This window comes from Scyliorhinus canicula, chromosome 6, assembly GCF_902713615.1.
Source record: "Scyliorhinus canicula chromosome 6, sScyCan1.1, whole genome shotgun sequence".
Classification (NCBI taxonomy): Eukaryota; Metazoa; Chordata; class Chondrichthyes; order Carcharhiniformes; family Scyliorhinidae; genus Scyliorhinus; species Scyliorhinus canicula.
In genome coordinates this window covers 123331686-123358938 of record NC_052151.1, presented here as the reverse complement: position 1 = coordinate 123358938, position 27253 = coordinate 123331686, and the positions used below count along the sequence as shown (strand labels likewise).

The following is a 27253-nucleotide window of genomic DNA, read 5'->3' as shown; positions in this document are numbered from 1 at the left end:
CCAGCAGTGTGATTTTTAAAATATTTTGATACAGGAGTGAGATATTCAAGGTAAAATGTGAAGGTGAAAACATGACTTTTTGAAGCATTTTTGTGGCATTACCGTTCGTCATTTTGTCAGTCACCGATAATCTCTGGCTGAGGAGACAATGTGCCTAGAAATTTACTTTGCTTTTGTTCAAATTACTTCTGTTTGGGGGAAATGGCAACTTTAGATTATTGTTGAGCATCTGTCATTGTCACAATTTGCTTTCCTTCAATAGATTTTAACCTTTTGATCATGGCTTCCATGTTGGCTCACACATTCAGAAATGTCTCAACCAGTGTGTCCTGGACTGCAAAGTTAAGTAAGTATGTGCGTAGTACTATTTCAGAAAAGTTTTTATTTCCACAAAATTGTTTTTGAGCTGTGAAATTTAACTGCCATCTTCTGTTTGTTTCTTTCCTTGGGTACTGAGATCCCACCATTATGACTCATCTGGGTGAGCATACCGCCTCCCAAAATTGCATACTATAAGGGGAGGACGGGTAAGGTAGAAGGGGTTTTGAAATGCTGATTTGTTCTCCCACTTTTGGTGAGAGAGGATAATATGCAGATAAACCACATCTTATTCCGATTAATATGAGGATGCTTGATAAAAATGTTTTTTTTAAAAATCCCGTATCTTGGAAGCATATATTTAAAAGTAACAAACCATTGCAATATATTACAATTGGATCGTTAGCAGTTTTTTCACAGTTTGTAGAACGCTTCATTCAGTAATCTATTGTTTTAATGTCTGGTATTGTCAGTGGTAGCATCTGCTGGAGCATGAATGTAAGAAACCATTGAATGGGAGAATGCAGGTTCACCTCCTCTCATACTGCAGAGTGCCCATTCTTGCTGTGCTGTTTGGGAGGATTTGGTGCTTTGCTATTGAAGGAAGAGCATGAAGAGATTCCTCCATTATGTTGCAGGCATCTAAGTAAATGGCTGAGTGACATGATTAGGCCCCAGCTGACATTAATTGTAATTGTGCTGTCTAGGAGAGAATGGAAAGATGTAATACCATGATATGTGTATTTTCACATTTCTATACACTGTTCTCATGAATGTGTTTGTTTCATGTCACACCAATTATGTAACGTTCAGGGAAATCATTGCAAAGCTATATGGCAATACTTGATAACCTTATTACTACCCTGAAATTAAAATTTGCTTCTTTTAACCTGAGAAACTAAAAATAATCAGAATGTAAAGATTGTAAGGATATTTAATCACTGAATCTTTACAGTTCCGATGGAGACCAGTCAGCCTATCGAGTTTGCGTTGGCTCTCTGAAAGCGCATTCTACCTAATCCTACTCCCTTGCCTATTTTAGTAATCTTTTCCGACAGTAATCCAATTCCCTTTTAAATACATCAATCAAACCTGCCTCCACCACACTCTCAGGAAGTTCCTTTGAGACTCCAACCATGAAAAGGTTTTCCTTCTATTTTTGAATCTGTGCTCTCTAGTTCTTGATGTACACCTGAGAAGGAACAGTTTCTCATTATTTACTCTGTCCAAGCCCCTCAGGATCTGGAATACCTCGATCAATTGTTTTCTCCAAGGAAAACAGACCCAACCTCTCCCATCTATCCACCTCTCCCATCTATCCTCATAGCTACAGTTGTTTATGCCTGGAATAATTTTTGTGAATCTCCTCTGTACTTTCTCTGATGGTGCCCAGAACTGGACACAATACTCTAGATGAGGCCTAACTAGTTCCTTATACATGCTCAACATGACCTCCTTACATTTGTACTTAATGCTCCAATTAATGAAACCCATGATATTTTCTGCTTTATTGATTGCTCTCTCAAAATGCCCCCCCCACCAAGCCTGACCTGACTCCCACCTGACCTGACTCCCAACTGATCCACCATCCTGACCTCCGAACACCACTGACCTCCAAATCCCTCACCCAGACCACCCAAATCCCATCCACTTACCTTAGGCATATACCGTCTCACTGGCATGTCAATTTTACTGTGCCCTTTAAATTTAGCCGCTTTACAGCAGCTAGTGTAGTAAAAAGGGGTCTTTGCCTCTTTGAATCCGCCACACTGGACTGCGCTGGGCTTGCGAGGAGTCTTTTGATGCCCCAAGCAGCTCTGGCGATTGGAAGTTTTAACCCAGTTGCCAAGATAGATACGCATTAAACTCTTCTAATGCTGCAGGTCATCTCTTTCCAACGCGAGTCGGAGGTTATGGCCCCTAATGTTAAAACGGATAGTAGTAAGTCTTGAAGATTATGAATCTTTTAGATGAAACCCGCAACGGACCACCAAAAAATGATAATCAACGGAGAATAGAAGATGAGAGTAAACTAACCAGTAATTTTATTATAAACTGACTAAATTACAAAAAGAAAGAGCGTCCATAAAGTAAATAAATGTTAAGCCCTTGGAAGCAGGGACAGGTAAACTTATTATTAGGAATGAAGAAATGGCTGAGGCATGGAACAAATATTTTCTGACTTCACAGTAGAAAACATGTTTCATATCAGAGCTTGAGGGTGTTCTAGAAGCTAAAAAATTAGGAAATTAAAATAATTAATATCGGTAGAGAAAAGGTACCAGAGAAATATAAGGGACGAAACTCTGTCAAACTCTCATACTTGATGGAGATAGCTATAGAAACAGTGGATGTGCTGGCTCTGACTTTCCAAAATTCCCTAGATTCTGGAATAGTTCCAACAGATTGGAAGTTGGCAAATGTAACATTGATTTTCAAGGAAGCAGTGAGAGAACCCAGAAACTACAGACCAGACAGCCGTACATCAGTCATTGGGAAAGTGCTGGAAGCTATTATTAAAGAAATCTTAACAATGCACTCAAACGATAGCATGATCAGACAGAGTCGACATGGATCGGATTGGATTTGTTTACTATCATGTGTACAGAGGTACAGTGAAGAGTGTTTTTCTGCGTGCAGGTCAACAGATCATTTAGTCTGTGAAAAGAAAATACATAATAGGGCAACACAACGGTACACAATGTAAATACATAGACACTGGCATCGGGTGAAGCATACAGGAGTGTAGTATTGCTAAGATCTGTCCATAAGAGGTTCGTTTAGGAGTCTGGTAACAGCGGGGAAGAAACTGTTTTTGAATCTGTTTGTGCGTGTTCTCGGACTGTTGTATGTCCTGCCCAATGGAAGAAGTTGGAAGAGTGATTAAGCTGGGTGGGAGGGGTCTTTGATTATGCTGCCTGCTTTCGCAAGGCAGCGGCAGATGTAGACAGAGTCAAGGGATGGGAGGCGGGTTCATGCGATGGATTGGGCTGTGTTCATGACTCTCTGAAGTTTCCTGAGGCCTTGGGCCAAGCAGTTTCCATACCAGGTTGTGATGCAGCCAGATAGGATGCTTTCTATGGTGCATCTGTAAAAGTTGGTAAGAGTCAGTGTGGACATGCCGAATTTCCTTAGTTTCCTGAGGAAGTCTAGGCGCTGTTGTGCTTTCTTGGTGGTAGTGCCGACATGGGTGGACCAGGGCAGATTTTTGATGATGTGCACACCTAGGAATTTGAAGTTGTCAACCATCTCCACCTCAGCCCCATTAATGCAGACAGATGTGTGTACAGTACTTTGCTTCCTGAAGTCAATGACCAGCTTTTTAATTTTGCTGGCATTGAGGGATAGATTGTTGTCGTTACACCACTCTACTAGGTTCTCTACCTCTCTCCTGTATTCTGACTCGTCGTTGTTCGAGTTCTACCCACTACAATTGTGTCATCAGCAAAAGTATAGATGGATTTGGAGTCACATTTAGCCATGCAGTCGTGTGTTTGTATGGGGAGTATAGTAGAGGGCTGACGACGCAGCCTTGTGGGTCCCCGGTATTGAGGACTATAGTGGAGAAGGTGTTGTTGTCTATTCTTTTGTGAAAGGGAGAGTAGATGTAGTATACTTGGATTTCTAAAAAGCATTCGATGAGTTAATAGGCAAGATTCGGGCTCATGGAATTCGGGGCACTATATTAGCACCGTTAGATGATTGGTTAAAGAGGAAGCAAGGAATGGAAGTAAATGGGGTCTTATTCAAGTTGGCACGTGTGACTCGTGGAGCACTGCAAGGATCAGTGGGGACTCAGCTCTTTACGATCTACATTAATCAAGTCTCAAGACTACGAGTAATGTAAGGGAAGCTGTTTCATTGGAGTGAATACAGCAAAGGCCCAATAGATTTGTCCCTAGTTCAGAGGGTTCTCTGAAATATGAGGCTGAGTAAACTGGATCTTCGGGAGTCTAGAAGAATGAGAGGTAATTAATTGAAACATAATAGATTCTGACAGGGCTTAACAGGATAGGTGCTGAGACATTGATTTTGCTGGCTAGGGAATCTTGAACATGGGGTGCAGTCTGCAGATAACAGCGAGATTATTTTGGACAAAGATGAGGAAAAATTTCTTCACTCGAGAATTCTCAACTCCAGATGGATGTTGATGCTCTATCATTGAATATATTAAAGACTGCGGGATTCGGAATTTTTGGTATCTCAGGAAATCGAGGGATTTTGAGAGTAGGTGGGAAAATTGATCTAAGCCTTCAATCAGCCATGATCATATTGAATGGCGGAGCAGGCTTGATGGACAATATGGCAGCATTCCCTTTAAAGTGTGTCTGCGTGACCGCACAATAATCCGTCAAGTGCCATGCACTTAATTATTGAAGTTGTGCAAATTTGGTCGTTATTTACTGCAAATCTAGACCATGAACAAAGAACGTACTTGACAACAGGAAATCGATCAACGAGAAACAAGCCTGGCATGATTAATCAGGTGGAATTTACAACAAAAAACTCACACTTTTCAGTTCCTGGAGCCTGAAGCTACGTTAGCATTTGTCTTTTCTGTAGCTCACTCACCCGCCCTTCTGCTTGCAGCTTCCCTCCCCGATCCTCCAACTTGCAGCCTCTTCCACTCCATCACTTGATTCCTCCCAGCCACTGCCCTCTGCTGAGGTCTTGCTCAGAGAGATGGTTTATGAAGGCAAGGTGTCAAGTGGTTGGATCAGGGAGTTATGTGGCAAGTGGGAGAGAAGTGGCGGATGTCGTCCGGGGAAAAAAGTGGAGGGTTGGATGGGATGTGGGGAGTTGGAGGTGGAAAACAGCGATCAAGGAGGTAAGTTATAAGAGTTAAGAAGTTATTGGGAGTTGGTAGGTGTATTTTTTTAGGCCAGTTAATACCACCAATCTAATTGTACTTCAACTGGATTAATCCCAAAGATATTCAACACATTAAAAACACCAAGGATATTTCCAGGGAATTTGAAAAGGTTTAGATTCCTAGCTCAGATTGCCAAATGATAATGCAAAGATTCTTGTGAAATTATGTTTTGTGACATTTTAAACAGTGTCTACTTCTATGTACTACTTCTCCCCAATTCTCCTTTCTAATACTGGGAAAGATGGTTTACTTTAAAAGCGGTGAACTGGTTCATCTCATTGCAATTCATAGATTTTTAATCTTAAAACAAATTGTCGATGAAATAAATGCCACCCCCTCCCCCAAAAACTACTTCCACCACCATCCTCCCTCCTGGGATTCTATTCTCTTCACCACAACACTGCCTTCCCCAGTTCCAAAATGTATTTTCCCCATCAATACTCACTGTTATGGGAGCGACGTTTTCAGAACCCTAAAATGTATCATGGAGTTCAACCAACCTCTCCCTTTAATGTATTATTGCTTTTGAAGCACACGGCTAGGTCTCCAGGTGTGGTATTACAATTATGGGCACGTGGGTTTTTAAACACAAAACAGCGTTTATTCCATGAATTCAACTTAACCTTTTTAAATAAACATTGGATCCCTAAACACCCCTTACTTCAAAGATAACCCCGAAAATAATACAACACTAAATAATCCCTCAAAATGTTCCTTCAAACCTCCAAAAGACTTAACACCTTTAAACAGAAACATATCAGGTTAAAGACATTACTATTATGAGTTTAAATCATCCAAATGTTTCAGAGATAGTCTTTCCTGGCAGAGATCACCGCAGATCCAGCTCACTGCGAACACAGACACACCCAAGCTCTTTTTCTTCATGCAGCTCTCAGCAAACCAGCCAGGCACTTTTCAGCTGCTCTCTCAAACTGATACTAAAAGCAGAAGTGAGCTCAACTCAGCTACCCCCACCCTCTGACGTCACTTCAGTAATATGAGCTGCTCCATTTCTTTTTTTTTGTAAATGTTTTTTATTGGGTTTTTGACCAAAGTATATTTACCGTTATGTACACAGGATAAGAAACATATATATACATACACATATATATAGAAGAGAAGGGCACACCCAAACACACCAAAGAAAAGAAAATAGTAAATAGTAAAAAGAAAATACAATAAAACATAAAATAGAATAACTGGTAGGGTATTGTGCACCAGATCAACAGCAGCAACTCTGTATACCTGGCAAAATTATTTACAACACATAAGTAGGCGACTGTTTGCGGGGGAGGGAGGGGGTGGTTGAGACTGCGGAGGTAAATATACTTCAGGTGCGGAGAAATAATTACAGTGGGCAATACTCAAATGGGTTTGGTGTTGTTGTCGCTTGCTTTTCCCGGACGGATCTCGCTGCCATTTCGCGCTCACCTCCGTTTCTGCCGTTCCTCCCGTCTTTCGTCTTTATTTTCCTCGTTCCCTGCTCCTGGAGATGCCATTATCGTTATTGTATCCGTGCCTTCCTTCCGGCTGTCATTTCCCTGGTTCTCCTCTCTTGTTCCCCATCTCTTCCCTCTTCTCCCCCCCCCTCCCATCCCTCCCATGGTTTGCCTTTCTTTCCTCTTAGGTTTAGCTGCCCCCCCTTCCCAGTCTAACTCTCCCTTTCATGCTTTGGCTACTTTCCCCTGATTCTTGGCTACCTGGCTATTCTTCCTCTTGTTCATTGGCCACAAACAGGTCCCGGTACAATCGCGTGAATGGCTTCCAAGTTGTCGTCTGACCCTCGGATGGCGAATTTGATTTTCTCCATTTGGAGAGATTCCGAGAGGTCGGACAGCCAGTCTGCAATTTTGGGTGGTGCTGCTGACCGCCAGCCAAACAGGATTCCATGGCGGGGTTCAGGGATGCAAAGGCAAGGGCGTCCGCCCTCCTCCCCAGGAATAGATCTGGCTGGTCTGAAACCCCAATGACTGCCACTTTCGGGCATGGCTCCACCCTCACCCCCACCACTTTGGACATTGACTCAAAGAAGGCTGTCCAGTACTCCGCAAGTCTGGGGCAAGATCAGAACATGTGGGCGTGGTTGGCCGGGCCTCGTTGGCACCGTTCACATCTATCCTCCACCTCCGGGAAGAACCTACTCATACGGGTTCTTGTTAAGTGGGCTCTATGTACCACTTTTAGCTGCGTCGGGCTGAGCCTTGCGCACGTGGCGGTGGAGTTGCCCCATGCAGTTCTTCGCTCCAGAGTCCCCACCCTATCTCAATTCCCAGGTCTTCCTCCCATTTCTTTATTGTTGCGTCCAGTACGGTGTCGGCCCTTTATATCAGTCGGTCATACATGTCACTACAGCTTCCTTTGTCTAGTATGATTTCGTCCAGTAGTTCTTCCAGTAGTGTCTGTCGTGGCGGTTGTGGGTACGTCCTTGTCTCCTTTCGTAGGAAGTTTTGAGCTGTAGATACCTTGGCTTGTTTCCCCTGGCTAGCTGGAATTTCTCTGTCAGTTCGTCCAGTGTTGCGATCCTGCCGTCCGTGTATAGGTCCCTGACTGTCAGTGTCCCTCCGTCCTGCCCCCACCTTTTTGAAGGTGGCGTCAGACAGTGCAAGTATGAACCTATGGTTGTTGCAGATGGGAGCTTTGTCCGACATTTTGGTCAGGCCAAATTGCTGCCGTAGTTGGTTCCAGGATTGGAGGGTGAGGATGGGAGTGCTGCCATGGTGAGGCCCGGAGGGAGGTCCCGATGCAGGAGGCCTCTTTCGCGCGCACCCGGCTTCTGGCTCTTTGATCCATCCCCTTATTCGCTCGGCCGTCGCCGCCCAGTGGTAGAATTGTAGGTTTTGGAGGGCTAGCCCCCCCTGGATTTTGTGTTTTTGTAGGACCTTCTTTGGGATCTTGGCATTTCTCTCCCCCCCCCCCCCCCCCCCCCCCCCCCCCCCCCCCCCCTTCCATACGAACGCCATGATTAGTTTGTCGGCGCTTTGAAAAAGGCCTTGCGAATAATGTAGATCGGAATGGATCTAAGTAGGAAGAGGTACCTGGGCAGTACGTCATTTTGATTGTCTGGACTCTCCCCCCGAGGGAGAGTGGGAGTGTGTTCCATCTTTGCAGGTCCTTTTTAACTTCCTCCGTCAGACTGGTGAGGTTCCATTTGTGGATCCCTTTCCAGTCATGGGCTATTTGGACCCACAGGTAGTGGAATTTGTGTCGGGGTTGTTTAAACGGCAGTCCCGTTAGTGCTGCCCCCCCCCCCCCCCCCCCTACTTGTGGGTGTACTGGGAAGATCTCGCTTTTGCTCACGTTGGGTTTGTAGCCCGAGAAGGCGCAAAACTTTCAGGAGCGCGATGATTCCGTCCATGCTGCTCTGTGGAGGAGCAGGTCATCTGCATAGAGTCGGACTCTGTGCTCTCTGCCTCCCCTTCAGATCCCCCTCCAGCTTTTTGCTGCTCTGAGCGTGATTGCTAATGGCTCGATCACTAGAGCGAACAGCAGCGGGGACAGTGGGCATTCTTGTCTGGTGCAGGTGGAAGCATCGGGAGTTGGTATTGTTGGTCGGGACGCTAGCCATGGGAGCGTTGTATAGGAGCTTTACCCAGGAGGTGAACCCTGTTCCAAGCCCGAACCGCTCCAGTACCTCTGAGGTATTTCCATTCGACTCTGTCGAAGGCCTTTTCTGCATCGAGGGAGACGAGCACCTCTGGTGTTCTCTCCCCGGAGGGGGTCATTATCACGTTCAGCAAGCGCCTGATGTTCGAGGTAAGCTGTCTACCTTTGACAAAGCCCGTCTGGTCCTCTGTGACCATCTCAGGTACACAGTCTTCTAGCCTTTTGGCTAGGATTTTGGCATCTGCGTTCAGCAGTGAGATGGGTCTGTGTGATCCACATTCCATTGGGTCTTTGTCTTTCTTGGGTATCAGCGAGATTGAGGCCTGTGCTAGCGTGGGTGGCAGTGTTCCCCTAGTTAGCGAGTCTGTGAACATCTCCCGCAGGTGCAGGGCCAGTGCTGTCGCAAATTTTTTGTAGAAGTCCGCCTGAATCCGTCTGGTCCCGGCGCCTTTCCCGCCTGCATGGAGCTAATGCTGTCCATGATCTCTCCCAGTGCTAGTGGTGCTTCCAAGCCCCGTTTTCTGCCCTCCCCCACGACTGGAATGTCCTGTCCATCAAGGAACCGTTTCATCTCGGACTCCCCCCTTGGGGGCTCTGAGGTGTACAGCCCTTGGTAGAAGGCCTTGAAGGTTTTGTTAACCTTTTCTGGTTCTGCTTCTAACGTGCCTCTGGTATCCCTGATTTGTGCAATTTCTCTGGTGGCTGCCTGCTTTCTCAGCTGGTGTGCCAACAGGCTTCTGGCTTTATCTCCGTGTTCTTACATGGTCCCACGTGTGTGGCGGAGTTGGTGCACTGCTTTCCTGGTGCAGAGCAGGTCAAAGTTCCTTTGTAGCTCTTTCCTCTCTGCCAGGAGCTCTATGGTCGGGACCTCAGAGTATTTACGGTCTACCTCCAGTATGGAGTCGACCGGTTGCTGCCCAGCCACCCTTTCCTCCCTATCTCTTTGCGCTTTGAAAGCGATGATTTCCCTTCTTAGTACAGCCTTTCCGCTTCCCAGAACGTGGAGGGTGAGACCTCCCCGTTCTGGTTGTTCTCTGTGTATTCTACTATGGCCCTCGATATCCTTTTGTTGAAGACCTTGTCAACTAGTAAGGCACCGCCCAACCTCCATGTGGGGCGTTGGGCCCTGCCCATCTCTTGCCACATGTCCATGTAATGTGGAGCGTGGTCTGATTGCGGAGTATCCCACTTTGTCTGTCCCCGGAAGCACCGTTTTCCTCACCACAAAGAAGTCAATTCTGGTGTATACGTTGTGTACTGGGGAAAAGAAGGAGAATTCCTTCTCCCCCAGGTGGGCGAACCTCCAGGGGTCCACTGCTCCCATCCATAAAGTGACTGAGTTCCATTGCCATGCTTGAGATTTTCCCCGTTTTGGGGTTTGATCTGTCCGTCTTTGGATCCTGTACACAGTTGAAGCTCGTGTCGTCCCAGTTGGGTGCATACACGTTGGCTAGTGCTACCGGTGCCCCATCCAGGGCCCTGCTGACCATGACGTACCGTCCCCCCGGGTCCGTAACCGTCTTTGTCGCCCTAAACATCGTCCTCTTGCCAATCAATATCGCCACCCCCCTGGCCCTTGACCCATAGCAGGAATGGTAGGTTTGTCCCACCCAGCCCTTTCTTACCCGCAGTCGGTCCTCTCAGGTGTGTCTCTTGGAGGAAGAATATGTTGGCCCTCATATATTTCTGAGGTGGGTGAGGACTCTGGATCTTTTCACTGGGCCGTTGAGTCCCCTTACGTTTCAGGTGACTATCCTGGTGGGGGGGGCATCTGCCGCCTCGTTCCTGTGGGATTAACCATACTTACCTGGTGGACGCGCCCCTGCCCTCCGGGGTTTCCCTTTGTTAGAGAGCCGTCTAGGATGGCCGCTGTCACTGCTCTCTCCATGCGCTCGGTCCCTGCGCTCCGGGGTTTCCCTTTGGCCCGGGGCACCCGACATGGCCGCCCACTGTGCGTCCGCCACGTGGGTGGTCCCCTGCACTTTGGGGTCTCCCTTCGCCCAGAGACTGTACTGGGTGGGTGCTTGCAGCGATTCCTTGTTTTGAGCCCTTTGTGGCACTTTGTAGCCCTATTCCTTTTCTCGTCTTGTTTGTCCCTCCTTCCCTGCATCCCCCCTCCCCGGTCTCTCCCTCCCTGTGTCCCTCCCCACCCCCGTCCCTCTTTCCCCTGTTCCTGTCCCCGTTTACTCTCCCGTCTCTGTTGTGTGGTCGCCGCCCCTCCCCCCCGCACCCTGCCTTGCGCCTTCCCCCCTGTTGGGGGCGCGCTACGGCCCTGCTTTGTTGCATGCCCCCGGCGCTAGCTTTCCTGCTAGTACAGTGGCCTCCCTCTCGGGAGTTACTGTCTCGCTTCTCCCCTGCCTGGCCTCTGCGTTTTTCTGCCCGCTCGTCCCCTATCCTACCCTGCACTCCTCTTGCTTGCTCTCCCTTCTCCGCTACTCACGTTCCGTCATGCTAGTGCCTGGCCTCCCACCTGAAGCGGTCTCTCGGGCAGTGGTTTGCTCTTTGTTCACCCCCCCTCGGGTCAGTGTGTTGTTGCCCCTTGCCAGGGGCCCCTCATTTCTACCTTCGCAGGTGGTTTTCCAGCCCGTGTTCCTCAACAAACTTGTTTGCTTCGGCGGGGGCTGTAAAGAAGTATTCTCTTTCCTGGTATGTGACCCAGAGTTTCGCTGTGTACAGCATACCAAAACACACGTTGCTCTTGTGAAGTGCTGCTTTTGCTCTATTGAACTCTGCCCATCTCCTGGCTAGATCTGCCTCAATGTCCTCGTAAATTCTAATGGTGTGTCCTTCCCATTTGCAGGCTGTATTTTTCCTGGCCCAGCGCAGGATTGTTTCCCTACCTTGATACTGGTGCAGTTTAGCTATAACTGCTCTCGGGTAGTCTCCTGCCCTGGGCTTCGGGCGCAGCGACCGATGTGCTCTGTCCATTTCTGGTGGGTTGGGAAAGGTTTTCCTCCCCACTAAGTTGCCTAGCATCTCGGCCACGTATGTCCTGGGGTTTCTACCCTCGCTCCCCTCTGGCAGGCCCACTTTCCTGACATTTTGCCTTCTCGAGCGGTTTTCCTGGTCGTCCACTCTGCTCTTCAGCCTCCCCTGTGTTGTGCCCAGTCTCGCCACCTCCCTCTCCAGGGCCGTGATCCGGATGCTCATGTCAGTCGCTGCTTTCTCCAGCTCCTTAATGGTCGCCTCTTGGGCTTCCAGTTTCTCCCCTTGGGTGTCCAATTTCTCCTCTGCTCTGCCCAGGGCCTGCTGCACCCCTGTCAGGGCCTTGGTCATTGCTGCCTGCACTGCGGCCTCTATGTCTGCCCTAGCCTCTGCCTTGTTTACCTGCTGCTGTTCCCTCAGCACACCGGCAAAGGCTGCCTTCCAGTTCCAGCTCCCCCCTGGCCCTGGGGGAGAGTGCACCTGTCTGTCCAGCTCTTTTTGATGCGGCGATACTTCCGTTCTGCTGCTTCATGCGCTGATTAGCTCGTCTGAACTGGCTCGCCCATTGCCCCGTCTGCCTTTGGTGCCCCTTCTCCCTCTGCTTTGGCTCCCTTCTGGCATTTTTTTTTCTCCCCCCTTCCCTTTCTTTTTTTGCTTTTTTTCCCCCCTTTTCCACCCCCTATTTTTTCTTTGTTTCTTCCCTTTTTCTTCTCTCCTCCCTTCTCTCCTTTACCACTTTATTTTTCCTCTTTTATGAAACTCTTCTCAGGTGAACTTGTTTTGGGTGAGAAAAAAATAAGTGCAAAAATAAATTTCCCCCCCCCCCTTTAAAAGTTTTCTTTTCAGAGTTTTGTTTTTGCAAAAGTTCTTTTTTCCTTCCTTTTCCCTCACTCACCCAGGGTCGAGAGAGAGAGAGGCTTCTGGTTGGGGGTCCCTCTCTGTTCTTGCCTCGTGGTGGTCACTGCCAGTTTGGGGGGGGGGGGTTGGTCGGTCCCCGCTTCTGTCCCCGTTGCTTGGTCTGGGCCGCCGCTCGTTACACCCTGCGCTCTCCTTTGGGGTTGGGGGGGGGGGGGGGCGTTGGTCGCTCCTTTGTTCCTTCCTCTCTGCAGGTTCGGCCCCTGCTTCGGTCCAGGTCGCCGCTCCGAACCTGCCCTGCACTCTGCTGTCGTTGGGGGGGGGGGGGGGGGGGGGGGGGGTGTTTGCCGCTGACACCGGATCGCTCTGCTCCCGAAGGCCCAGTTCCACAGCTCCCGATTTCGCAGGACTTTAAATTTTGTTTCCCCCTACGGAGGCCTCCTGAAAAAAACCCCGTCTTCGTGGACCTGCGGGAGCCCTTTTTTCTGCGACCGCTCTGCTCACGAACGCCACCAGAAGTCTCTGCTCTATTTCTTAAAGGTACATTGCTTAAACATTCATTTCTTAAAGGTACTCTCACATGACATCACTTAATTTACAAGTTGACTGTTTCTCTGACCTTCACCCTCTAGTTCACAAGAGCCAGCCCCTCTCCAAATTCAGAGACACTTTTTTATTATTTCAAAAGGCAAACCACCTTCACCCTTTCTATTTTTAATTTGCCAAATGATAACAAAAGATCCTTGTGTCTTGCACCATGTCTACCAATTCAACTTCTGTCAAGTGACTAAAATAAATAAAAGCTACAATATGCAAACTAATAAATGCCCTTTCGGGTATGGTAATGTAGTGGTAGATTGTGGGCCAGAATGTTAGTTATCAATGGCTGGGGATGGTATTCTTTCTTCCATGCCTGTGGTAACTTTGAAAAAAATTATATGTAGGTTGTTTTGTTTCTACTGGTAGCGCACATCCACTATTACCTTGATATTCATGCACCTAACAATTAATTCCGCATGTGGATGGGGTAAATTAAAGAAAATATTTCTGTAAAGTCTACTACTTCTATTTCTTATGTTCATACGTTCAACTGCCTAATCCCTAATGTTATGGTCCCAGTTGGTGTGATAACTGGACAGAAAGATCCCAGAATGGAACTCTGGCTCAAAAGACTGTAAATTTTACTTTTCTTTCATAAAAGTGGAGAAAGTGAATCACAGGACTGCTAATTAGTTTTAGCAACAAAATAAAAACATTTATTAAACATGAAAAGTTGGATCATAATATAATACTCCTTTACTTGACCCTTATCTGAACAAATATACCCAGATTTAAAGATTAACATGGATTACAAAGTACATTTTAAGCTACAGTGGTCTCATTAATGCAAAAAGTCAATTTTAAGTACACAAGACTACTTTGCTCTAAACCCATTAGTTTCTGTGATTTTTCTCCTCTGAATCCACCCAGATGATTGTCACTTGAGAGTTTCCAAACTCCTATCCCAAACACACACTTTAAATTATTCTCTCATTATAGGGGCCATGAAAAAGCACTAACGGGTAAAATAAAGGAAAATCCAAAGGTATTTTATAAGTATACTAAGGGCAGGAGGTTGACCAGGATAAGAGTAGGGCCTGTTGGGTACAACGTGACAATTTGTGTGTGGAACCTGAAGATATAGGTGAGGTATTAAATGAGTACTTTGCAGCTGTGTTCACTATGAAGAAGGATGATGTAGATTAGAAATCAGGCAGCCACATTGTGATTTTCTTGAACAACTTAACATTGAGAGGGAGGAGCTATTGACAATTTTAATGGGCTTAAAAGTTGATAAATCCTCAAGGCCAAGTGAGATGTATCCAAGGTTGCTGTGGAGGCAAGGGAGGAGCTTGCAGTGGCACTGACAAAAATGTTCAAATCTTCTCGAGCTACAGGAGTAGTAGTAGTAGTAGTAGTAGAGTAAGAAGTCTTACAACACCAGGTTTACATCCAACAGGTTTGTTTCAAATCACTAGCTTTCGGAGCACTGCTCTCAGGTGCTCCGAAAGATAGTGATTTAAAACAAACCTGTTGGACTTTAACCTGGTGTCGTAACATCCCTTATGTGCTCATCTCAGTCCAACGCCGGTATCTCCACATCATAATAATAATCGCTTATTGTCACAAGTAGGCTTCAATGAAGTTGCTGTGAAAAGCCCCTAGTCGCCACATTCCGGCGCCTGTTCGGGGAGGCCGGTACGGGAATTGAACCCGTGCTGCTGGCCTTGTTCTGCATTACAAGACAGCTATTTAGCCCACTGTGCTTCATGACTACAAGAGTAGTGCCAGAGGATTGCTAATGTGGTGCCATTATTCAAGAAGGGAAATAGGGACAAACCAGGAAATTACAAGCCAGTGAGCCTGTAATGGTAGGGACACTACTGGAAAACATTCTGAAGGACCGAATTCATTTCCACTTGGACAGGCAAGGATCAATCAAAGATAGTCACCATTGTTTTGTCTTACAAATTTGATTGAATTTTTTGAGGAGGTGTGTAGATGTAGGTAGTGTGGTTGATGTAGTCTACATGGACTTTAGTAAGGCTTTTGACAAGGTCCCACATGGGAGGTTTATGAAGTAGGTAAGAGCCCATGGGATCCAGGGCAATTTGGCAAACTGGATCCAAAACTGGCTTAGTGGTAGAAGGCAGAAGGTGATGGTTGAAGGTTGTTTTTGTTACTGGAAACCTGTGACCAGTGGTGTTCCACAGGGATCGGTGCTCGATCCATTAGTAGTATATTTAATTATTTGGATGTGAATGGAGGCAGTATGATAAGTAAGTTCACAGATGACACAAATATTTGTGATATGGTAAATAGTGAGGAGCAAGACCTTGGATTACAGGATGATATAGACGAGCTGGTTAGATGGTAAGAAGACTGGCAAATGGAATTTAACCATGAAAAGTGAGAGGGAATGCATTTTGGGAGGACTAACAAGGCAAGGGAATATACAACAAATGGTCGGACCCTAGGAAGAACGGAGAATCAAAGGGACCTTTGTGCATGTTCACAGATCTCTGAAGACAGCAGGACAGGTAGATAAGATGGTTCAGGAGGCCTATAGGATTCTTGCCTTTATTAACCGAGGTATTGAATATAAGAGCAGGGAGGTAATGCTGGAGCTGTACAAAATGCTGGTTAGGCCCCAGCTGGAGTACGGTGTACAGTTCTGGTCACCACAATATAGAAAGGAAGTGATTACACTGGAGAAGGTGCAGAGGAGATGCACCAGGATGCTGCCTGGGCTGGATTCTTTCAGCTAACGAGAGACTGGATAGGCTGGGGTTGTTTTCCCTGGAGCAGAGAAGGCTGAGGGGGACCTGATTGAGGTGTATAAAATTAAGAGAGACAAAGATGGGATGGATAAGAAGGTGCTTTTCCCCTTAATGGAGGGGTCAGTAAACAGAGGGCATAAGTGAAGGGGCAGGTGGTTCAGAGGAGATGTGAGGGAAAAACTTGAACCTGGAACTCATTGCCTGAAAGGATGGTAGAGATAAATCCCTCACAACTTTTAGGAAGTATTTAGATGAGCCCCTGAAATGCCATTGCATCCAAGGCTACCTACCAGGTGCAGGAAAATGGGATTAGAATAATTAAGTGTTTGATGGTCGTCGTGGATGTGATGGGTGAAGGGCTTCTTTCCATGCTGTAAAACTCTGACTCTCTAAAACTCAAAGCGACATGGTAGCACAGTGGTTAGCACTGTTGCTTCACAGTGCCAGGGTCCCAGGTCCGATTCTCAGCTTGGGTCACTTTGTGGCGCCTGCACGTTCTCTCCGAGTGCTCCGATTTCCTCACACAAGTCCCGAAAGATGTGCTGTTGGGTGAATTGGGCATTCTGAATTCTCCCTCAGTGTACCCGAACAGGCGCCGGAGACTAGGTGACCAGGGGATTTTTACAGCAACTTCATTGCTGTGTTAATGTAAGCCTACATGTGACAATAATAAAGATTATTATTAGGTGGGGTTACTGGGTTACGGGGATAGGTTGGAAGTGTGTGCTTAAATGGGGTGCTCTTTCCAAGGGCTGGTGCAGACTCGGTGGGCCAAATGGCCTTTTTCTGCACTGTAAATTCTATGATTATTATTATGCTGTCCTTGGTGGTTTGCATTCCAAAATCCAGTCTAGGATTTCCAAATGACACTTCTAAAACAAAGCTTCCACTCTACTTTTTAACAGGGAATCCAGTCCAGAATTCCACACCAACCGCTTTAGGGTTTCTTGGTCTTGATTGTTGTGCAACTCACAATTGCCTTAAATCTTGATTCCCAGACTACTACAATAACACCAACTGTTTCATCTACCTCTGAAGTCTGCTGTCCCTCTTTAAATTTAGTTGCTGCGATTATCTCTTTAATTCAGAGCTCTTTGTTTACTCTTTATTGAATTCTTTTGAATAATAACTTGGTTTCTGTTCACTTAACTCCAGACTTCTTAGACCATCTCTCTGTCCCAATTCCTGGTTATCTGGACTGTAACTTGTACTTTAGGAAGCCTGCCTCTTTGCAGCTCCCATCCTGTCCAGTCTTTCTTTTGGCAGAGTTAGAGATGTTCGTTCCCTGAGGTTCTGTCTCCAACTGCTCTTAAATTACCTAAACGAACATTTGCAAGCTTTTTACCGTACAAGGACCACAGTTGCTAAGCAAAGACCACAAGCTTATGCCTTATATTTATTTTTCACACTGTAGCCCCCTCTGAGCACAATAGAAACCTAGTTGGAACTTAACCAACCCCCACGCATACCAACACCTTTGTCAGGCATGTATCTAACTAGGTTTTGCCCTCCAGCCACAGACATATTACATTAAACACACCTGGAACTATACATTATTTCTAAAGTTTACCATTACAAATATAATTCCCTTAAAATGACTTTTGTATTCCTAACGCTAAGTTCTTCTCCTTTAGCTTTCCTCCTTTAAGAAGCTTGCCTTAAAACCCCCCTCTCCAACCAAACTTTTACCACCCTACTACAGCTCAGCCTTCAACACCATCATTCCTACGAAACTCATCTCGGCTCCTCCCTCTGCGATTGGATCCTGAACTTTCTAACCCACAGGCCACAATCAGTAAGGATAGGCAACAACACCTCCACGATCATCCTCAACACCAGTGTCTCACAAGGCTGTGTCCTCAGCCCCCTACTATACTCTTTGTACACCTATGACTGTATGGCCAAATTCCCCTCCAACTCGATTTTCAAATTTGCTGATGACATCACAGTAGTGGGTCGGATTTCAAACAATGACGAGACTGAGTACAGGACTGAGATAGAGAATTTGATGAACTGGAGCAACGACAATAATTTCTCCCTCAATGTCAACAAAACGAAGGAGATTGTAATCGACTTCAGGAAACGTATTGGAGAACATGCCCCTGTCTACATCAATGGGAGCGAAATAGAAAGGGTCGAGAGCTTCAAGTTTTTAGGTGTCCAGATCACCAACAACCTGTCCTGGTCCCCCTATGCCGACACTGTAGTTAAGAAAGCCCACCAACAACTCTACTTTCTCAGAAGACTAAGGAAATTTGGCATGTCACCTACGACACTTACCAACTTCTGCAGATGCACCATAGAAAGCAATCTTTCCGGTTGTATCACAGCCTGGTGTAGGTCCTCCTCTGCCCAACACCGCAGGAAATTACAAAAGGCCGAATGTAGCCCAATCCATCACGCAAACCAGCCTCCCATCCATCGACTCTGTCTACAATTCCCGCTGCCTCAGAAAGGTAGTCAGCATAATTAAAGACCCCACGCACCACGGACATACTCTCTTCCACCTTCTTCCGTCAGGAAAAATATACCAAAGTTTGAGGTCACATGCCAACCGACTAAGAAACAGCTTCTTCCCTACTGCCATCAGACTTTTGAATGGGCCTACCTCGTATTAAGTTGATCTTTTCTCTACACCTTGCTATAACTGTAACATTATATTCTGCAGTCTCCTTCCTTCCCTATGTACGGTATGCATTGTTTGTACAGCATGCAAGAAACAATACTTTTCACTGTATACCAATACATGTGACAATAAATCAAATTAATATCACTTTAGCTGACCCAGTGCCTAACTTTGCTTTGTATAATACTCCTGTGAAGTGTCTTGGGATGTTTTGTTATGTCAAAGGTATTTTACAAACACGAGTTGTTTCTGACATCTGTAATGAGACAAATGAGCTGAAAGGTTTACTGATAATATAATTCTTTTGAAACTAGATGCACGTTTGTTGAGCTCAGTATCTCGCACTCCGTCTCAAGGTATAGTGCTTTCATACAGATTTTTCTCATCACTGGCATGCATTTACTGGTTAGTTGGATGTTTGACTTTGACTCTTAAATGTTTTGGTGATGTAAGTTTACATTGTCTTAAAATTCTGTCCAACAGCACAATCAGCCAGTAAGAAAACTCTAGCAAAACCAGGGTTGAGAAATGTTGTCCTGGTTGAAGGTGTCCGAATTCCATTCTTGATGTCTGGTACCACGTAAGTGATGAGGGTTATGTCATTTGAACCTGCACATTGCACTTGGGAACAGATTTTTATGTTTCTGTCTGTTTCGAATCAGAGGTGAAAGGAAATTATAAATGTGAGTACAACCTGATTCCGGGATTCCCACCCCGATTCTTGTCTATGGCAATTTGTGCCAGCATGGATAAGGGTGTAAACTGGGCCTGCAGGTAGTACTCCTGACCTTGCCGGCTTCTTATAGGGGTTGGAATTTCACACCACCACCCCCTTTGCAAATCTGACGGAGTTAGGCCAGCCTGTGCAGGAAACAAAGCTCACGTGAACCATAGGAAATCTCTGGTCTGGAATCAGGAGCTTTTTGAAAGATAAGTTGAAACGGTGTTTTTAGGTGGTCACATAATCATTTATGGCAGGGCAGCACGGTGATGCAGGGATTAGCACTAATGCCTCACGGCACCGAGGTCCCAGGTTCGATCCTGGCCCTGGGTCACTGTCTGTGTGCACATTCTCTCCATGTTTGCGCGGGTTTCGCCCCCACAACCCAAACATGTGCAGGGCCGGTGAATTGGCCACACTAAATTGCCCCTTAATTGGAAAAAATGAATTAGGTATTCTAAATTTATGAAAAGAAAAAAAGAAAAATAATCATTTATGGCATAGGAGGCCATTCAGCCTGTTTGTATGATATGTTTTTAAGTATTTAGGTATGTATTCAAGGATTTTGTATGGTTTGAAGTTTGTTTTCAAGATTGATCAAAGAGCTCTGTCCTGCTTCCGTTGCTACAGTTGCCTTATAACCTGCCTGCCTTGGCATTCCTTGCTTCTTCATGACCATTTTGGGAGGCAGCAGGCCCCTTTCCAGCCTGCGCCCACCTCCTTGAGATGAAAATGCAATAGACAGGCACTATTTATATTTTCTTCTTTGCCTTGCCGTCCTTCCCTTTTCTCCCACCCCAGTCCAACGCCGGCATCTCCACCCCGTGAAAATAGTCATTAAAGCGGGTTTATATAGCATTTTCAGCTACGACTTGAGTGCTTGTTGTTTGTATGTATTTGTATATGTTTAACCGTGGCAACCAAAGCAGTTGAGTCCAGTAATATCCTTACTATGCATCTGCAAAATAATAATGAAGGCTAGGAGTATTGCAAGGGAAGTGTTAACAGAGGAAAATAATTCTTTCCAATTCAAGGAACTAAAAGAATAAATCTGCTACTGGCTCGTAGGCAAGTTGAATTTTCAAGACAGGAATAGTTCAGTGCCAAGTATGATTCCGTTTGTTACCAGAATGGATTTTTATGTAACTCTTTAAAACTTAATTACATGTTGATAATAAATTGTGTCTGTGCTCTTGTAGGTACGCAGATTTGATGCCCCATGATTTGGCCAGAGCAGTGCTACAGTAAGTGGGCTGATCAAACTTTGGAATTCTTGCATTCATACATATATATTGTGTTCCATTTTAGAATATTTAAACTCATTATGGAAACTGACAACATTTTTATTCACATAGGGGACTACTTACAAGGACTAGCATTCCAAAAGCAGACGTTGAATACATAGTCTTTGGTACTGTTATTCAGGAGGTCAAAACAAGCAATGTTGCTCGTGAGGTATGTGAGAATACTACAATTTAAAGTAGTTAATTTTGTTTTTATTTTTTTTCCCCCGATACAAAATGTCTTGCGACCTTTGACAGCACAGTAATGTAAAAGGATTGCTGTCACAATTTGTACACTTGATGTTTTCTCTAGTTTAATGTCAACGCTCACACTTGTAAGCGGACACAATGTATCCTACAAATCCAAAGTGTACCTCTTTCTGCCCAATATTTAGTTAAATGATAGTATGGTTCAGAGGATGTAACCAAATACTTCATAACTCAGCAATTACTATTACTTGAGTCTTAAGTCACGAAGAGTAGCACACCAAAGCAAATTTAGATTTCAGAGCAAGCTGATGCCTTTTGTTGAAAATAATATTGTGTAGTTTTGAGAGTTAACCCTAGACTTTTAACCAAAACTTTGAGACAGAAAGCAAAGAAAAATGGTAAATTTATTTTTCAAATTTGTGGAATATGGGTTATGGTAATATCTCTGTCTGAATTTTTTTTGTTTAAGTATTCCAAGAATTTCAAGTTACAGAATTTAACCTTGTTTCACAAAATATTTTTACCTATGAAGGATTGTTTCTCATTAAAGTGAATTTGCAGAAAGAACATTTTGTGGGGAAAGGGAAGGACCAGATGTCGTAGACTGACAACATAGGGAGGAAAATGATTACGGTCTAGCAGTCAGTGATTATGGAGCTAGGAAGTAAATTTAAAAAGCAGGACCTGGTAGGCATCTCTGGATTACTTCCCAGTGCGACAGGCTAATGAGAGTAGAAATTGGAACAATTTAAGGTTAATATGTGACTAGAATTATGGTGCAAGAGGGAGGACTTCAGATTCCTGGGACATTGTAATCAGTTTTGTGGCATGAAGGACCTGTTCAGTGGAGGTTTGGCCACCAAAATACAGTATTGATAAAGTCAGAAGCAAGGTGCACAGAAGACTGAGAAAGACAATTTTAAATAATACATAATTAGGTGAGATAATAGAAAATACAAATACTTCTGCTCGGCATGTATGTAAATGTGTGGTTCATAAGCTCAATGAGCTATGTAGCAATACTGGTTAGGAAAACAACTACATCATATGTAATTTCAAGGGATTTGTATTGGTAAACACTAGAAATAAAGTGTGGGTTTAATTTACTGTTTCTGTGCCTGGAAGGGTAAAGCCAATAGTTAGATTCATGCTGGACAAACGTATTTTTATGTGTGAGGGTTGATTCTGTTCCAAATGTTTATTTTGTGCTTAGAGATGGCTATGGCATGAAGAATAAAACGGTTAGTAGAAATATGCAGGCATTGCTTAGCAACTGAGGCCTTGTAAGGGAGTAAAATTTTTACGTTTTAATTTCAGCTGAATTTGTGGTCAGTTGAAAACTGGACCTCGGGGAGTGAACATTTCTCAATTCTGCCTAAAGAACGATGGGATAGGATGAGAGCTGCAAATAGGCAGGTTTTATAAAGTACAAGTTATAGTCCAAATAACCAGGGGATTGGAACAGAAAGAAAGTTTTTTAAGACGACTAGAGTTAAGTGAACAGAAACCAAAGTATTATTCGGAAGAATTCAAGGAAGGGTAAACAAAGTGTTCTGAATTAAATAAATAATTGCAGTAACCAGATTTAAAGTGGGACAGTAGCCTTCAAAGCTAAATCAAACATCTGATTCTTGGGAATCAAGAGTGAAAACAATTGTGAACTGTTTGCACAGCATCACGAAAAAGGAAACTTGGGGATTGGTGTACAACCCTGGATTGGATTCACTGTTAAAAGTGGAACGGAAGGTTTGTTAAAATGCTATTTGGAAAACCTGGTCTGGATTTCGGAATGCAAACTGCTAAAGGAAAGCATAATTATGTGAGAAGATGGAAACATAAAATTATGAAGGGAATAGTTGAGATAGATGCAAGGAGGTTATTTCCACTGGCAGGTGAAACTAGAACTAGGCGGCATAGTCTCCAAATAAGGGGGAGAAAATTCAAGACTAAGTTGAGGAGGAACCTTTTCACCCAATGCGTTGTAAATCTCTTGTGGAATTCTCTGCCCAGTGAAGCAGTTGAGGCTACATCGTTAACTGTTTTTGAGGCAAAGATAGATAGATTTTTGCACAGTAAAGGAATTAAGGGTTATGATGAGCGGCCGTGTAAGTGGAGCTGGGTCCACAAAAAGATCAGCCATGATCTTATTGAATGGCGATACAGGCTCGAGGGGCCAGATGGCCTACTCCGCCTAGTTCTTACGTTCTTATTTTAAAGCATGTTTTTGGAAGTGGAGTTTGGGGTCTCACGTAGCATTCATCTGGGGGGGGGGGGGTTCTGAACAGGCATCCACAAACATTCACTTGTCGTTTCAAGTGGAGAGTATGTGCCTACAGTCTTGTATGCTTGCGATTCAAGACTTTTGTAGTTTAAGATGTACATTGTAATCTGTGTTCATCTTAAAACCTATTGGGGGGGGAGTAAGTTATATTGTATCATCCAGTTTTTTCATTTTTAATAAATGTTTTTCTTGTTAAATCTAATCGGAGGTCCTATGACTCTGTTTCTCCACATTATTTTAAGTTACCGTCTGTAATCCAGGGTTCCATTCTGGGAGCTTCCCGTCGAGTTAACAGCAACTGGGATCGTAACATAGCAGTAACAACTGAAGCCTAACTCAAAAAAGATTATTATTTCTGGCTGCAAGATATTTGGGAAAGATGGGGAAGGAGGAGTGGCGATTTTAATGAAGGGAAATATGGTGTTGGAAAGAAAATGTCCTTCAGAGATCAAAGATGCTATTTAATTGGAGCTCAGAACCTTAAACAGGCTGCCAAATAGTTTGGGGGGGGGGGGAGATTTGCAAAGAAGTTACCAAGAGATACAAAAACTAGAGAGTAGTGATAATGGGAAACTTTAACTATCCCAATAATGAATGAAGCAAATATTATGGTTAAAGGCAGAGATGGGGAGGAATTTCAGGAGAATTTTCTTGAGCTCTGTATGAGATGTGGCCAGTGGTTTGCCCGAGATCCGCGTGGATGCTTAGTTTGACTTTTTAAATTATTTGTACAAGCACAACAGGATTTCTACCAAAGTTTTGTGATAGCAAATTGAAGGAGCAAAAAAAAACAGAAAAATTCAGTGGACCATAGGAAAACATGGGGGTTTGTAGTTTGGACAAATACAATAGAGGAGCTGGTGGCATAATGGTATTGTCACTGGACCTGGCTTTGCGCCTCACCACAGTTGATGGTGGGATTTGAATTCAATAAAAATCTGGAATTAAAATTAAAAGATGACTATTGAAACAATTGTCAATTATCGTAAAAACCCATCTGATGGAACTGTCATGCTTACCTGGCCTGGTCTACATGTGACTCCAGACCCCCAGCAATGTGGTTGACTCTGAACTGCCAAATTGCCGAGCAAGCCACTCAGTTACAGGTTAAACTGGTTAGACCACTTGGAAACGATGACCACTCGACCCTGCAAAGTCATCCTTATTGGGGAATTGACAAACAGTTGTCTCTTAGACTAGACAAGCAACAGCCTGACAATGGAATCATATCTCAGCGAAAATGACCCAGACACCACCACAACTATCCCTGAGTATGTCCTGCAGAGGTGGCGGCACAGTGGTATACAGTTGGGAGGGAATGGCCCTGGGAGTCCTCAGCACAGAATCACAGAATTGCCTAGCCCATTGTGCGTCTGCACCAGCTCTCCAAATGAACATTTTGACTTGGGTCTTTACCCTGTACCCTGCACTCGTTTCTATTCAAATAATCATCTAATGCCCTCTTGAATGCCTCCATTGAACCTGCCTCCACTACATTTCCAGACAATACATTCCGCATCCAAACTACGTGTGAAAACGAATTTTTCTCGCACCGCATTTGCTACTTTAGCAAATCATTTAAATTTGTGCTCTCGCTCTTAATCCTTTGTGTACGAACAGTTTTTCACTATCTACTCTGTCCAGCCCCCTCATGATTTACTCCTCTATCAAATCTTCTCCTAACCAAGACAACTGTCCTAACCTCTTCAATCTATCCTCCTAACTGAAGTTTCTCATTCCTGGAACCATTCTTCTACACCTCTTCTGTACTCTCTCCAATGCATTCACATCCTTCCTAATAGTTTAGCACCCAGAACTGTACACAATACTCTAGCTGAGGTCTAACTAGTGACCTGTATAAGTTGAGCATTACCTCCTTGCTCTTGTACTCTGTGCCACTATTAATAATGCCCGGGATACTGTATGCTTTATTAGCTGCTCCATCTGTCTAGGCACGTACTCACCCTTTGCTCCTGATCCCCGTTAAGAAAAGTACCCCTTATTTTGTGTTGCCTGCCCATTTTCTTCTCGCCAAAATACATCACCTCACTTTTCTCTGTTTTGAACTTAATCTGCCAATCCTTTTGAAGTTCTGCACTGTTCTCACAGTTTACAGTACTTCTAAGTTTTGTATCACCCACAAACTTTGAAATTGTCCCCTGCATACCAAGATCTAGATCATTAATATATATCAGGAAGAGCAAGGGTCCCAATACCTGTGGAACTCCACTACAGAACTTCCATAGCCACAAAAAATACCCATTGACCATTACTCTCTACGCTCTATTATTCAGCCAATTTTGTACCCATGTTGCTCCTGTCCTTTTTTATTTCTTCAAGTTTTCTCAAGTCTGTTTTGTGGAACTGTATCTAATGCCTTTTGAAAGTCCATGTTCACTACATCAACTGCATTACCCTCATCAACCCTTTCTGTTTCCTCTTCAAAAAATTCTAACAAGTTAGTTCCACACATTTTCCTCTTTAGAAATCCATGCTGGATCTTCCTAATCAATCTACAGTTTTCTATGTGACTAATTCTATCTCGAAAAGTGTTTCTAGAAACTTGCTCACCACTGAAGTTAAACTGGCTGTCTTGTAATTCCTGGGGCTATTCTTGCAACTTTTCTGAACACTTACAAGTCTCCAGTCCTTTGGCACCTCCCCTGAAGCTATGGAAGACTGAAAGTCTTGATCACTTCACCCCAGCCTCAGAACAATTTGGCCTGACAAATCTGAAGAAGACTGAGATCTTGCATGAACACGCCCCTGGCCAATCGTCCCAAGACCCCACCATAACTACAGAAAACACACCCTCTGTTTCGTTCAGAAATTTTACTATCTTTGGAGTACCTTCCAATAACACTGCGCTGAATGACAAAATCACCCATCACCTGGCAAAAGCAAATTCACCAATTGACAGGTTCACATTGACAGATCCTGACAAAGCATGTAATTTGTCTCTGTGCTAAGATCAAAGTCTACAGGCAGTCATTCTTGCACCACTTCTTTATGGGTGCATGACTTGGATAACCTACTGGCATCCTACGAAGCAAGCAGAGGTTTTTGCAGTTTCACTGTCTACGATCTATTTACAAAATCACATGGCAGGAAAAAAACCGCCAACAGAGGTTCTTACAAAATTATGTATATCTGGCATTGAGAGCATACACGTCGGAGCTCAGCTTTGCAGTTTGGTCATGTGGTTCACATAGAGGATTCCACAAGCAGCTGAGCATGAGAACCCACACCACAGGACATCCCACAGAATTTCAGAGCTTGCAAGCTGGATCCCAACACATCGGGTAATAACAATCCCGGACAGACCCAAATGGAGAAGTCTCTTGTCTCTTATGAGTGGCACAGTGGTTAGCACTGCTGCATCACAGCGCCAGGCACCCAGGTTCGATTCCAACCTCGGGTGGCTGTGGAATTTGCATGTTCTCCCCGTATCTGCGTGGGTTTCATCAGGTGCTCTGTTTCCTCCCACAGTCCAAAGATTTGTAGGTTAGGTGGTTTGGCTATACTAAATAGCCCCTTAATGTCGAACGGTTAGATAGGGTTACAGAGTTACGGGGATTGGGCCTAGGTGGGGTGCTCTTTCGGAGGTCAGTACAGACACAATGGGCCAGATCGCCTCCTTCTGCACTGTCGGGATTCTATGATTCATCAAGTAATTTGATATTTGAGGAGAACAGAGTCAAGTGCATTGGGACAAGCAATACAACACAAAATTAATGCTCCATCTATTCATCTAACATTGACTTTGTCGCAGTATTTGCATCAGTTACGCAAATCTAAACTTGGTCTAACTCATGAGGACATTAGCTTAGGCAGTAAACCTATTTTTTTTTATGAACACTCATCTGTCATAGCAAGATAATCCATCACTGCTACCACAATGGAAGAGCTGAACGGTTGAGTGTTGCAAATACCCAGATCTTTAAAGATGGAAATTCAGGTATTCAAATGGCCAAAAAGAGAAATTTAAAAGGCAACTTGCATACGAAAGCAAAAAAGTACTGAATTTTTGAGGCGCTGAAATTTGTTCTAGGCGTACAGTATCGCGGAGTTTATTACAGGAATGGAGGATATTAGACCAGTGAAAACTGTACAGTTACAATTCACTAGAATTAAAAAGCTTGAAAAATTTGGATTAACACAGAAGATACTGGACCTACTCAGAAGTTATGGCTGTATCTATGGAGAAGAATAGAGTTGATCTTTAACAGACCTGAAAC

At 44.5% G+C, this 27253-nt stretch overlaps 1 protein-coding gene across 11 annotated transcripts in view; it reads left to right on the top strand.

Moving 5' to 3' along the window:
- The window catches only part of hadhb (hydroxyacyl-CoA dehydrogenase trifunctional multienzyme complex subunit beta), a 51814-nt gene that overhangs the window by 1473 nt on the left and 23088 nt on the right, over positions 1 to 27253 (top strand). For 8 of the 11 annotated variants that reach the window (XM_038800055.1, XM_038800050.1, XM_038800051.1 and 5 more), the window contains 5 exons: positions 263 to 346; positions 18835 to 18876; positions 19004 to 19100; positions 20441 to 20485; positions 20597 to 20696. In XM_038800055.1, the coding sequence (XP_038655983.1) occupies positions 280 to 346; positions 18835 to 18876; positions 19004 to 19100; positions 20441 to 20485; positions 20597 to 20696 (351 nt within the window). In that variant the 5' untranslated portion in view covers positions 263 to 279. The remainder of the gene's footprint in view (positions 1 to 262; positions 347 to 18834; positions 18877 to 19003; positions 19101 to 20440; positions 20486 to 20596; positions 20697 to 27253) is intronic. The other 3 variants (XM_038800056.1, XM_038800057.1, XM_038800049.1) reach the window with 1 other exon arrangement.